This window comes from Odocoileus virginianus, chromosome 13 (genome assembly GCF_023699985.2).
Source record: "Odocoileus virginianus isolate 20LAN1187 ecotype Illinois chromosome 13, Ovbor_1.2, whole genome shotgun sequence".
In the NCBI taxonomy this organism is placed as follows: Eukaryota; Metazoa; Chordata; class Mammalia; order Artiodactyla; family Cervidae; genus Odocoileus; species Odocoileus virginianus.
Window position 1 is genome coordinate 28,085,210 of NC_069686.1, and position 13,593 is coordinate 28,098,802.

Here is a 13,593-nt window from a genome sequence, read left to right on the forward strand (position 1 = left end):
CCTTAACAAAGAATTGTCACAAGTCTTACAGACTTCGCAGGTTAATTTTTAGATTACTTGTCATGGTCATCTGCAGCTAGGAAACTTACCCAGGAGTAATCAATTTTCAAACTGAAGGAAGACTTAGAGCCCAAACTAGTGGCATTAGTGAATAGTGTGGAGGCAGAAGCCAATCAAATAACTAGATTTCAAAAAAGATTGAGCCCGAGTGGAGAAACAGGATAGAGAAGCAGAATAAGGAATGGAGAACCATCCTGAAGTCTCTCAGTGGAAAAGAAAAGGGCAGTAGCCATTCTTCTGGAATCATAGGGATCATAAATGAAAAGAATTCTACCAAACTGCAATGAGGAACAAAAGCCTTCAATGACTGAAGGACATGCAGACCATGCATAATGCATAGAGAACAATGGTAATGGGTTGAGACTACTGGCCATACCAGATCAGATATTTGATTCAGATAATCTGTACCCGGTCAACAGGATGCTGGCAATTTACTTTCCAGTTCTCATACTCTCTGCTGTTGGAATTAACAGTGGTGTTAAGGGGGATAGGCTTCATTACACAGGCTTCTTGTGTTATAGAGAATGACTGAAAATTAAACAGTTTACATGGAAACCAGGGGAATTGTTCAGAGCTAAGAAGCCACACCTCCTTTGTTTTTTTGGCTTGAGACAGATTTTTTCAGTGCTGATCTGTTGTGCTTTGTAAACAAGTTACCAAGTTTTCAATGTGGGTATGGTTTTTTTATGGCAAGGTAAAAGTAGATCTTTGTGATCAATACAAAAAGGAATCCAAAGAAAGAAAGAATTTTAATTATTATTTCAAATTTGTTACAGGCCAGTCAGCCTTGTCTTTTCTTCTCAATTCTGTCTTTCTAGTTGTTTTTACTTTAGTCTAAATTCATCTTAGAGAGTTAAGTACTTTCCTCTCTATTCTCAGTTTTAAAAATGATTTTCCAAAAAGCTAATGAGATTGCGTTCTCAGAGTGTGGGCTGTAGCCCGCTATGATGTGTATTGAAATTGAATGCCTCTTACCTACAGGAACCATGTGAGATTTTACCTACAGGTGTCGGTGAGATTTTAAAAGCCAGTCATATTTTTCTGTGCATGTTCACAGTTATGTCTGACATTTTTACAGCTAAAGAGGTGTCCTCTTATACTTACTCATCAAGATGTCCAGCAGCAAAAGGGAACAAGTCACAGTGGATTCAGTACAGGGACCATTGTTATATATCTGACCAGGCATTGCACAGTTTCTCAGAAGCCAGATGGTTTTGTTCAAAGCTTGGTGAGTTAAAATGTGCTGATTTTCTTTGCTCAGTAATTTAGTCATTAGAATTTTTCTTAAGGAAACCCTTTAGAATAAATATTATATTTTTGAAAATCTTTGTGAAGCACTCACTAATTATAATAGCATTATAACCTAATTGCCAGTGGTACAGAAATGGTTAAGTATTTTATGATATATGAACTCAATGGAATATTGGAACAGCCAGTAAAAAATGATCAGTATAAGAATAAGTAGATGGTATATAAAAGTAAGTGGGAAGAAGTAGAATAAAAAATTGCTAAATAAACTATTATGTGAAAACACTGACAAATGAAACCATTTTAAATACAGCTAGATATGCTCAGATGAAAGGATTAAGAAGCAGATTTTTTGTAAAGTTGATTAAGCAGTAAATACAAAATTGTAGATTTTTCATTACTTAGTCATTAATAAGTAAGTTTAACCTGACCAGGGTAACAAAGTCCAAGCATTGGTTGTTCATTCTGCAAAACAGACCCGTGGCCCACATCTCTGAACACTATAGGGGACAGGACTTTTAATCTTCAGATTTAACTAAAGGGAAAGAGCAGCCATGATTGACTCCCTCCCATGAGAATCTTAGACCATAGTCAGACTGTGAAATAACTTCTAAGGAGACCACCTGGAGTATTTCAAAGACCTGCATCCTTAGGTAGCAATTTAGGCAGATGACATTTATCTTATTTATTTTGCTACCTTATGGAGACACTTTACTGATTTAAAAATCTCCTTGTTACCGCTTAACTACATGATGGAAACTTTTATGTGAGATTAGTATTATAAAAGGTAAAGTACCTGCACACTCTGGTGATCTATAGAGGAGAATGCTTTCCTTTGCCCTTCTTTTAATACTTCACACCACAAAAGACATGCTTTAGTTCAAGTATGGATAAACTTGTTCGGATTGAAGACTATTTGATTCCATTTTGGATTAGTTTCCAAGTCCTGGTATTATTTTATTTCTATCCCTTGTCTGATGCTGGTGATAGTGCTATTATCTCTGTGGGTTTAAGGCAGCCTATCAAACTTGAGGAATACTCACTCATTCAATTCCATACTGTATTTCAGACAGTATACAATGGCATGACCATTGTCATGTATACTTATGTATAAAATAATATTAAAAGGAAGGCTAATGCTCTCCAACATCTCAAATCTATTTGCTTTTATTTTCATTTTAACAGAAGCACATTTAAAGTTAACATTATACAGAACTAGTTGTTGAGAAGAGAGTGTTGAAAATCTACAGGGGAACACAGATTTCTACCATCACATACCCCACTTCTTACGACTAGGTGTTCATACAGGAAGGTCTTACTGGTTAAGTAGTTCCAAGGCCCAGAAATATTAACATGTAAACATTTTGAGGAAACATAAGATATGTATATACACAAAGTTTCAATTTAGAAATATTTCTAACATTTTTGGAAGCTATTAACACTATACTTGTGTGTATTAACGCTATATACTCTGTGTCAAGTTTGAATATCTTCATGATCTTAATCTTGATTGTTGTTGTTCTATCACTAAGTCATGTCCAACTCTTTCCAACCCGATGGACTGAAGCACATCAGGCTTCCCTGTCCTTCACTGTCTCCCAGAGTTTGCTCAAATTTATGTCCATTGAGTCAGTGATGCCATCCAACTTTCTCGTCCTCTGTTGTCCCCTTCTCCTCCTGCCCTCAGTCTTCTCTAGTTGGCATAATGCTAATTGACTTAGGGTTTGTTTTCCTTCAACAGCCCATTCTGCAACTGTCGTTACCATAAAGGATGAAGAGGAGAATAAATTTGTGAGCAGACTAATGAGGGAAAATAATAACATTACCATGAGAGTTTGGCTTGGATTATCTCAACTTTCTGCCGGTAAATATCTGTGTGTAGAGTGTGCAAAGAGAGTTCTAACTTGTCCTGAATGCCAAATCAGCCTCACTAAAGAATGTCAAGTGGTGGCTAACTCTAACGCTTCTTGGTGATGAATAAGCTAGGTCTGCTGGTTTAGAGGCTTATAAATTCCTAATAAATAAATGAATGACTTATTAGTAATGATGGAAACACTAATGAAGTAGAAAATCAGGTTAAAGCAACTGGAATTGTCTTAGAGGCTTAAGACACTTGGGTCAACAGGATATGTTTTCCTCCTATGGCAGTATCTGTGTCCCTTGTGTATCCCACCAGGAACACATTGGTTACTTTCCATAGCATTCTAGTGTCTTATCACCTGGTGTTTTTGTAGCCTTTAGCTATTATTCAGAAAGTTCTCTTCTTCTTGTTCCCTTCCCTCTTGAAACATTTTTACTTTTTTTTTAATACAATAGAGTGAAATTAAGTCTTAATGGTGATTTTTTTTATATTGGTGATTTTTATATTACCTTAGTAAAATTGCAGAGACTTGGTTCAAAAAGATTTGTGGAAGAATTCTTCAATAAGGAATAATAGATTGTTTCCATGCACTTAGAATTGATCAATGAATTAAGAGTTACACCTTTGATAGAATAATGGAAAGTTGGTTTCACATTTTATGCAAATTTGAATTCTAAATAATTGAAATAAATGTGAATTCCAAAATATTAATATGTGTGAAAAAGTGAATGAAGTCTAAGTTGGCCCCCTAAAGGAAGTATGAGTTCTGTTTATACTATCACCACAAGGTGGTGCTCCATCAGCTGGGAACCCTAAGTGGAGTCATGGTGGGGAGGACTTCTTGGACCCTGCAGCAGTCTTCCTCTCTCACCAGCACACTGTGAATGATTTTTAATGGGGGAAAGTCATGGGTGGGAAGCAAGGGACAAGGGATACGGATCTTTAGAAATCTGTCCATCACACAATAAATGTGTAGGCATTATGCACTTCATTTATAACACCATACTCTATGTAAGTGCTGTCTAATAGAACTTTCTACAAAGATGAAACTTTTTCTATGCCTGTGCTGTCGAATGTAGTAGTCACTAACCGTAAGTGGCTGTTGAACACTTGAAATATGTCAAGTGCAACTGATGTGATGATTTTAATATTTTAACTTTCAATAAATTTCATTTTAAAAATAGTGGCACAGCACAGTTCTAAATAAATGAATTGTATGAACCATGTGCTTTTTACCTTAGTAATTTAGTTACAGTACACAAACTTCTTTCTCTAGATCAGTCTTGGAACTGGTTAGATGGATCAAAAGTGACATTTGTCAAATGGACAGATAAAATTAAGAGTGGCAGTGGACAATGTAGCATTTTGTTAGCTTCAAATGAAACTTGGACAAAAGTTGAATGTTCGCGTGGCTATGGAAGAGTTGTCTGCAAAGTTCCCTTGGGTAAGTATGTAACCTGTTCTTAAGGAACCTTTTTGAAGAATGGCTCAGGCAATAGATGTACGATTCAATTGTGTGCAGTTTTGTACTTTGTCCCAGAGTACTTAGTCCTTAGAGTATATCCAAACAAACTCTGATTAGGTCATAAAGATTCTTTCCCTCAGAAAAATAAATTACAAATGACAGTAAATGCACAAGATGTCTGGGACTACCAGAGGAAAGTACTGAACTGTCCAAACTTTGTATAATTCTTTCCTAAGAAAAATGGGAGCTGCCAGAGTTTTAGGGAGGTCATCTCTTGGCAAATGTTAAAATGTATTTTATTCTATAGTTCAGACATTAAAAGCTCAAAGGTCTAATTCTGAAGTTACTTCATTTCCTTTCTCCCCATTCCCATAAAACTCATAATAAACAACTGTGCAAAACTGTATTTAATTAGTTACAACACCCTAAGTATCTATAGGAAATTGTACTTTGAACTTCTGTTTCATCATAATTGATACATAAATTAACCACAAAAATCTTAACAAGCTCTAAAATTTTCACATCAACATTTTTAAAGATTAGCATAAAATGTCCATTTTGGTATACAAATGTTAAAAATAAAACCTTAACTCTAGGTAATCAGTATCTACATATTTACGCATTGATTCAGCAAATATTTAGAGTATCTGTTTTATGTGCTAGGGTGCACCCATGAACAAGACAGGTAAGATTCCTTTTCTCACAGAGCTTACAGTCTACTGAAGACAGATAAGGAGTACCAAGCAGGTCCATTTTTAAGAGAGGAAAATATCCAGTAGTTATAAACTTTGGGGTGCGATGGTAAAGAATCCTGGAGAAGGAAATGGCAACCCACTGCAGTATTCTTGCCTGGAGAATTCCATGGGCAGAGAAGCCTGGCGGACTGCAGTCCATGGGGTCGTACAGAGGTAGCTGAGCAGGCACGTGCGCAGGCACTCACATAAACTGTGCTGAGACTAGGGGTGTAACTGCTCTAGGTCAGGGGTGATCAGGGAAGACTTCTTAGAGCAGGAGATGTGGAAGCTGAAATCTGGAAGGCCAGCCAAGGCCTTTGGGATCAGCAGAAGAGTCACTCCAGGCAGAGGTACCAGATGGAGCAGAGGGCCTAAGACAGAACATTTTCATGTGGGCTTAAGGAAGAAATGGAAAGTAGACAGGTGTCAGACAGGTAGGGCTTTGGAATCCTGAGTCAAGTGTTCAGGTTCTATACTTAGTGGAATAGGGAGCTAGTACCCAGGATTTGGGGTGAGGGAGAAGTAGGGTTAGAATAGTATAAACCAAGAGTTCCGTTTTGAACTTTTGAGCACCCATGTGGCGATGAGCTATCCACAAGAAGTGTCTAGTGTGCAGTTGGACATATGAGAGAGGAGGAAAGTCAGCACAGAGCTGATGTTAAAGCCCTGGGACCAAATGATTCCATCTTGGCAGCATGTAGATAGGGGCCTGGAACAGTGCTTAAAATTGAATAGTGAGGAACCCAATGAGGTCATGCTAAAGGGTTAATTTCCTTTAAAGCAAATAACACTTTATTTGGCACTAGGTAAGTCAAACACAGACATTTACCAATCTTTAGCAATTTGCTGTCAAAGTAAGATAATACACTGGGAATGAGGGTCTCAAAAGGATGATGGGAAGGGAATTTGAGAATAATGGTACCACTCTAATTTCTTGGGAAGAAAATTGCTATAGGAGTGAAGAGGATTTGAGTGAAAACAGTTAAACTGGATGAGAAAGCACTGAAGGGTTTGATGATGAGTTTGAGTTCTGTGTTGACACTGAGACAGTCAGCATTTACTGTATCTAATGTGTACAGTGTTCACATCTGTGACACAAAGCCTAATATATAAAATCAGTGATGATCACTGTTCTGTTCTCTCCTCCACCCTTTCCCTGGCCTAGGCCCTGACTACAGAGGGATAGGTATCGCATTTGCTGTGCTGAGCATCTTGGCTCTCACCTGCGGACTGACCTGGCTCTTCTTCCGAAGGAACCGTTGGCACTTGTTGGGCTTCTCTTCAGTTCGGTATCAACAAGGAGGGAATGAAGATGAAATCATGCTTCCTTCTTTCCATGACTAAACTCTTCTAGAGGTTTGCTGATTTGCACTGATGGTTTAGGAAAAATGAGCCATTTAAAATTTTCCCAATGTCAGTATTTACTCTGTTTCAATGTTGGGGTCTTAAGTATTCTTTTTTGTTTAATTATAATGCTGGTATCTACAGTTACCCACAAAATGCCAGGTTCATAACTCTACTTAATAGCATGAAAAGATACCAAAGTTGGAACTAAAGTCCAAATTGTTTATAGAGTAATGAGTTTAATGTGCATTTTCTCTGTAAGAATGTAGTTGGTAACTAGGATATGAATGGCATTTTAACAAAATGTCTTAGGAAATAAAATTGGCATATTACTGGGTCATATATGTATATTCAATTTTAAGAACATCTAAGCCAAATGCAAAATTAGTACCTCTAGGTAACAAAACTAAATAATATCAACATTGTTTTAAAGTAGTCATTTGTAGCATTTAGGGAAAATTATTAAACAATGAGACATGCAAACAGCAAAATTATGCCTCTTGGCAAGATTTTCTTATACTGTTCCAAAGATATTTCATACCAAAATTATTTAAATGCAAATAATTTTGTTCTGTTCATAGTTTTTCAAAGGCTTTTAAAGAAGATTTAGTACTTAATGTTTTTTAAGTGTGGAAATATTTTTAGATTGATTAGATATCTTATAGCAGTGTGTTTATTGTTTTGTATAAAACATATGTTATGTTTTTAAAGGGAATGAGATTTTTTTGAAAATTTCAGTTTATATAGTTAACATAGTATGGCAACTTCTGACTAAGAAATTTTTATTCTTTGTTGCCTTTTTACATAAGAGATAGTGAAAATTGTGTATATTTGTAAAAATGAAAAATTTTACAATTAAACTCTAAATCTTGTGATTACTACTAAAATATTTAAAAGTGTGAATGGTTTAGGAAACATGGTTTTATGGTTATTGTTTTGAATTTTACCACCTAGAATATAGTCTTAATAATAGCTTCTACTGGATATTGTGAATGTTTTACTCAGTGTTTAACTTATATTGACATTTGTACTTTATTTTTGTATAAAATCCACAGATTTATTTTAAAATTTAGTGTTTATATTATGATAATGTTGTAAATAACTCTCTAAGACAATTTTAGTAGTCTAACACTCTGTAGTATAGTTCTCTTACTCTATCATCTGTGCAATTTTAGTTGTTAAGACGTTCTTCAAAGAACTGAACAAATTTGATGCAAGAAGTACAGGTATATATAGTAGTGATGCCATAATAAAATCATTTTCTTTTTTTTTTTTTTTTTTTAAGTAAAAGTATCATTGATCTTATTATAAAAGTATTGTCTTCTGTTTTGAAAAACAAATCTCTAGATTGGGCTTTATTATGTTACACATATAGCATGACAAGAAAAAAAGTGTCCAGCTATTGTAAAGCAAGGCATCAAGATCTTGTGTACACTTTCAAAAGAATAAATATAATCATTTGTACATCTCTTGAGTGTTTGATTTTAGGCTCCTTTTTGGATTCCTCTGACTCAGCATTCCTTCTAAATACTGGGTCAGCAGGGCTCCCACCTATAATACACTTGCTTCTCACTCTGTTTGCCTCCCTCAGGAGATCCTGCACACTGCCTCCTACCCCACAGCATCCATCAACCACTTCTAGGGCAATAATTCAAATATCTAGTTTCAGGTTCATATTTCTAATTCCCTCTGAACAATCTCTGTGAAAGTCCTTCTTACCATGACCAGAGCTGCCCATATTGTGTTCCCTTTCTCAGAAGAACTGAAAACAGCCTTTTACAATCTCCCTAACTAATCCAACCCCCACATGTGGTCTGACAAAATTGATCTTTCAAAATGAGGCACCTAAAAAAACAGATATATGCATCTAATGATCAGCTATAGAGGACAAGTTTAGAAGTGACCAATGAATACCCTCTGACAGTATTCTCCCTTCCCCAATCCCAGGACAGGATATTTCATTATCTGGGAGATCTGCCCTGCAAATGTTTGCTGGAGTGTTGGAAACCCCAGTCCTGACTCGCTGCTGAGTTGATGCTAGGGAAAGCCAGAGATTCAGGTTTCTTTCTCTGTGGTTCATTTAATCCTAAAAGCCCCTTGGAGAAACAAAGACCTGATTGCTCACTAACTCACCTAAAAAGAAAAATTTTAACTATTAAGTTCAACAAATTTTTACCTAAAAAGACAAATTTTAACTATATCTCAGAGACTTTATTGTTTTTAATTGGAGGATAATTGCTTTACAGTGTTGTGTCGGTTTCTGCCATACAACCTGAATCAGCCGTTAAGTATACAGATGTCCCTTCCCTCTTGAACCTCCCCACTAGCCCCCACTTCATCCCACCCCTCTAGATTGTCAAAGACATTTTTTAAAAAAACTAGACCTCATGATCTGTACCGTAAACTCTAATCTCCTTTATATTCTAAATTAAAACATTCTCACACTATTATATCCCAACAAAGTTAGTATACATCTATTTCTCCTTTTGCCCAAGCTAACTTAAATCAATTCTGCCCAAGCAGAGTCTGAAAGGCTTTTTTTCCATTCTCCCAAACAATTCTTCTTCTTATATTCTCTTTGAATTAATATTGAAGACAGCATACCCCTTGTTTCCCAGGGTAGAAACTCAGAATTCATCCTTAAATCCTCTCTTTCTCATCTCTCTAATCCAGAAACTCCTGTCAGTTTTTCCCCACACTTCTCATGGACTGGTCATCTTCATTGCCAGCTGTCTTTATTTCAGAACTTTATCCTTTTTTCTTTCTGGATTATCTGCACAAGGTTCTTCACTGGTCTTCCTCATCAGCCTTTCCCCTTCACCCCATCTTTCCCATTCCTGGACCTAGGGAAGCTGAGAGTTACAGAGGAGGACTCCCCTTCTACTTTGGTCTCCATTTATGTAGTCCTAAGTACTTTAGGGCAAAAGGGAGCTCAGCAATGCCCAGCCCAGGACTCTCTCCGGGAACCTTTAAGGGGTTGAAGTCAGTCCTGAGTAGTCCTAGGGTTTTAGTTTCCTGGCCAAATGCCCACTCTTAAAAAAAAAAAAAAAAGGTGGTTTTTTTGTTTGTTTTTTATCTATTTTAATATTGATTTGTTTATTTCATTCAGCTTCATTGTATCTTTAGTTGCAGCATGCAAACTAAAGATTGTGGCATTGGGATCTAGTTCCCTGACCGAGGGTCAAGCCCAGGTCCCCTGCATTGGTGGTGCAGAGTCTTAGCCCCTGGACCACCAGTGAGGTTCCCCAACACCCTCTTAATACAAAGTAGGGTCAAGTAAATACTGTTTCAAAGGCTAAGCAACAAAGAGGCAAAGTCAGATGAAACTGGAGTCCAGGAATTAGGAAAACATTGGTGATCTTAACCAATAGAAATGCAGAAAATCACCAGAATCCAGATGGGAGTGAGCTGAAAAGTGAAAGGAAATTAGGAAACTGAGAGCATGAAATTTTGAGATGTAGAGATGGGCCATAGCTAGAGTGAGAAGGAGGAAAGGTGAAGAAGACTTCTTCCCAAAGGAGGTGGGGGAAGAGATTGACACATTTAGAAGCTGAGAGGAAGGAAAACAAAACACATCATTGGTAACAAATGAACAGAGAGAAGTTGATACAGGGGAGAAAGGGGAAGATCTTGAAGAAGATGGGATAAGAGGGCAGATCTAAATCCATATATAAAGGAACTAGGTTTGGATGGGATGGGAGGAAGCTTGCTTTCCCCTCTGAGGACAGAAGAGAATGACCTGTGTGGAAGAGAAGGGGAGAGCAGTTATTTGAAGATGTTTATCTATAGCTGATGGCCTCTAGTTTCCTAGTGAGTAGAAGGTGAAGTCTTTTTCAGAGAAAGATAAATATCGAATAGGGTTTCAGCTTAAAGAGCATAATAAAAAAATTGAAATATTCTATGTGGGGAATGAATGAGAGAGGAGAATGATCAAGATAAAAGACTGCAGAAGAGGCTTACTGGGCTCACATGAAATTAAAAACCATATATTAGTAGTGACAACCATCAGGAGAATGAATAGATTTCTTCTACCTGCCCTCGACTGCTTAACTAAAATTGAGGGAAAGGAGAATATGAAGGAGAAAATAGATTCCCTATCCTCAAAAAATTAAAGATAGAACTACCATGTGATCCAGCAGTCTCACTTCTGGGTGTAAAATGAAGTCAAGGGATTGGAGTCTGGAATGAGGTCAAAGAGGAAGTAAACAAGTAAAAGAGAAGGAAAAACAGTATGAAATGTAATTGGAAAGTAGGACATCATAATGAGAGATTTTGATGAAATAACTATATTTTCCCATGTAGAGGGGGTAAGTAGTCTGTCTTATATTAGCATAAGAAATGAGGAAGTGTGCACCAGAGTCAACAGTGGGGAAAATATGCCTTCCTTTAGGTCAAATGACTGAAAAATTAAAAAACTGCTGAAATGAATTATTTGCCTAACGTAGATTGATTCATGAAGGTGCTACTTCTATTGTAACTCTAATGATTATTTGAAAATTAGTTTAATAAAAATCCACATTGATACAGTGTGCTTTGGTGCCTGAGGTAGGGGTGGAGATAACTTATTCAGATAGATGACTTTCCCCCCCCCCCTGTGTAGTTAGCAGGATAGGAGTCCCCAGAATCGGGAGGTTTGAATATTTGAACACTGTGTCCATTTGAAAGGATTTGCTTTGGGTTTGGGTTTAGTATACAAACAGTCTGAGGAATGATGGAAATATATCAGTTGAGCAAGTCCTTGATACTTTGGCAAAGAGACTGAACCTGGAGAGGTTGGGAGAGTCCAGCAGAAGACCTGGGCTCTGGTTCCATTTTTGGCATTCACTGTGTGCCCATGGCTAAGTCACATCCTTTCTTTGGGCCTCAGTTTCTTTATCAGTAAATGAAGATGGTCCCTACCACCTCCGACATTCTGAGACTCCTTACCGACCCCTTTGTCAGATGGTGCAATCACTCCATTTCCAGTTGGACAATCAGCAGCATGGAAAAGATTAGACTTGATTTTTTTTTAATAGACTGAATCTTTGAGCAGTCTTAGGATAAACATTGAGCAGAAAGTACAGAGTTCCCACATACATCCTTAGGTCTCGCCACCTTTTTCTTATTATTAGCATCTTGCATTAGTGTGGTACATTTGGTAAAATTGATCCAAATCAGATTCATTATTCTTAACTAAAGTCCATAGTTTACATCAGGATTCCTCTTTATGTTGTGTATTCTATAGTTTTGACAAATGTATAATGATACATATCTACCATTACAGTATTGTTCCGAACAGTTTTACTGCCCTAAAAGTGCTCTGGGCTCCTATTCATGTCTCCCTTACCACCTCCCTCAACCCTTGACAACCACTAATTTTTTTTTAAACTGATACCACAGTTTTGCCTTTCCAAAATATAAAGTTGAAATAATAGGGTATGTGGGCTTTTCAGACAGGCTTCATTCACTTAGCAATATGTGTTTAAGTTCATTCCATGGCTTGATAGTTCATTTCTTTCTAGTGCTGAATAATATTTCATTGTGTGGATGTACCACAGTCTATTTATCCAGTCACCTACTGAAGGGTAGCTGGGCTGCTTCAAATATCTATGTGTAAGTTTTTCAACCAAGGATAAATACCAAGGAGCATGATCACTGAATCACACAATAAGAGTATATTTAGTTTTCTGAGAAGCTGCCAAACTGTCTTCCAAAGTGGCTGTACCATTTTGCATTCTCACTGGAAATGAATGAGAATTCATCTTGTTCTCTATCTTCTTCAGCATTTGGTGTTGTCAGTGTTTTGGATTTTTAAAAGTCATTCTAATAGGTGTACGGTGGTATCTGGTTTTAATTTGCAGTTCCCTAGTGACATATGATGTTGAGTGTGTTTTCAAGCACTTTTTGCTATATTTATATATCTTATTTGTTGAAGTGTCTGTTCAACTCATTTGTAAATTTTAAAAGTGAGCTGTTTATGTTTGTATTCTTGAGTTTAGACTCAATTTTAAAACACTCTTTTGCTAATGGCATGAGACGATGTCAGAGTTTAAACAAGCAGCCTGTGTGACTCTGATTTGTCTGGTTCCAGAGACCCTGCTATTCGAGTTATAGTTGCATAGTTTCATATGTATAGTAACAAACATGATTGCTGCTGTTTTTCTTAAACAACAGAAATATATTGTGTCAGAGTTTTGGAGGCCAGAAGTTCAAGATCAAAGTATCCAAAGTATTCCTTTCAAGGACTGTCAAGCACAGTTTAAAGACCCCTCATCCAAGAGCTGATGACAGAAGTTGTCTGATGGCCACAGTCCACTGAGAGAGCCTTTGAAAAGGTTTCTGGCTATTGGGTTCAAAGAACAAACACCACTTTAACCAAGTGATCAAAGTTAACATTATCAGTGATAAGATAGAATGACGTGGTCTTCCTGGGATGGGCAGGCCACTTGGTACTCTTGCCAAAAACCAACAAACCACCACCAGCAACAGAACACAGAAATATAACCTGAATCCTTTGCTTCCAATCTCCCTCAAGAGGAAGCATCACATAAACCCAAACTAAAGGACGTTCTACACAGCGACCGGTCAGTACTGTTCAAACCTGTATCCAGATAAGCAGTGACACAGGAACTGCCCCACAGTAAAGAGACTGAGGACACGTGAAAGCGCAGTGCAGTGTATGATCCCGGATTGGATTTTAGGACAGAGAAATGATCAGAAGGACAACTGATGAAATACGATAAGGGCTGTAGATTAGCCCACAGTATTAGATCAGTGTTAATATACTGGCTTTGACCATTGCACTGAAGTTACGTACGACGTTAAGATTTAGAAAAAGAAGCTGACTGAAGCGTTGCGGAAATTCTTCTTTGGAAACCTTTTTGAGACGCTGAATTGATTTC

General features: G+C 37.2%; 1 protein-coding gene across 1 annotated transcript in view; it reads left to right on the forward strand.

The window, feature by feature from the left end:
- Positions 1-8,176, forward strand: part of LY75 (lymphocyte antigen 75) — an 87,844-nt gene extending 79,668 nt beyond the window's left edge. The window contains exons 32-35 of the mRNA XM_020903949.2: positions 1,139-1,288; positions 3,050-3,172; positions 4,446-4,613; positions 6,534-8,176. Coding sequence (XP_020759608.2) covers positions 1,139-1,288; positions 3,050-3,172; positions 4,446-4,613; positions 6,534-6,712 — 620 coding nt within the window. The 3' untranslated portion in view covers positions 6,713-8,176. The remainder of the gene's footprint in view (positions 1-1,138; positions 1,289-3,049; positions 3,173-4,445; positions 4,614-6,533) is intronic.
- The last annotated feature ends 5,417 nt before the right edge of the window (positions 8,177-13,593 follow it).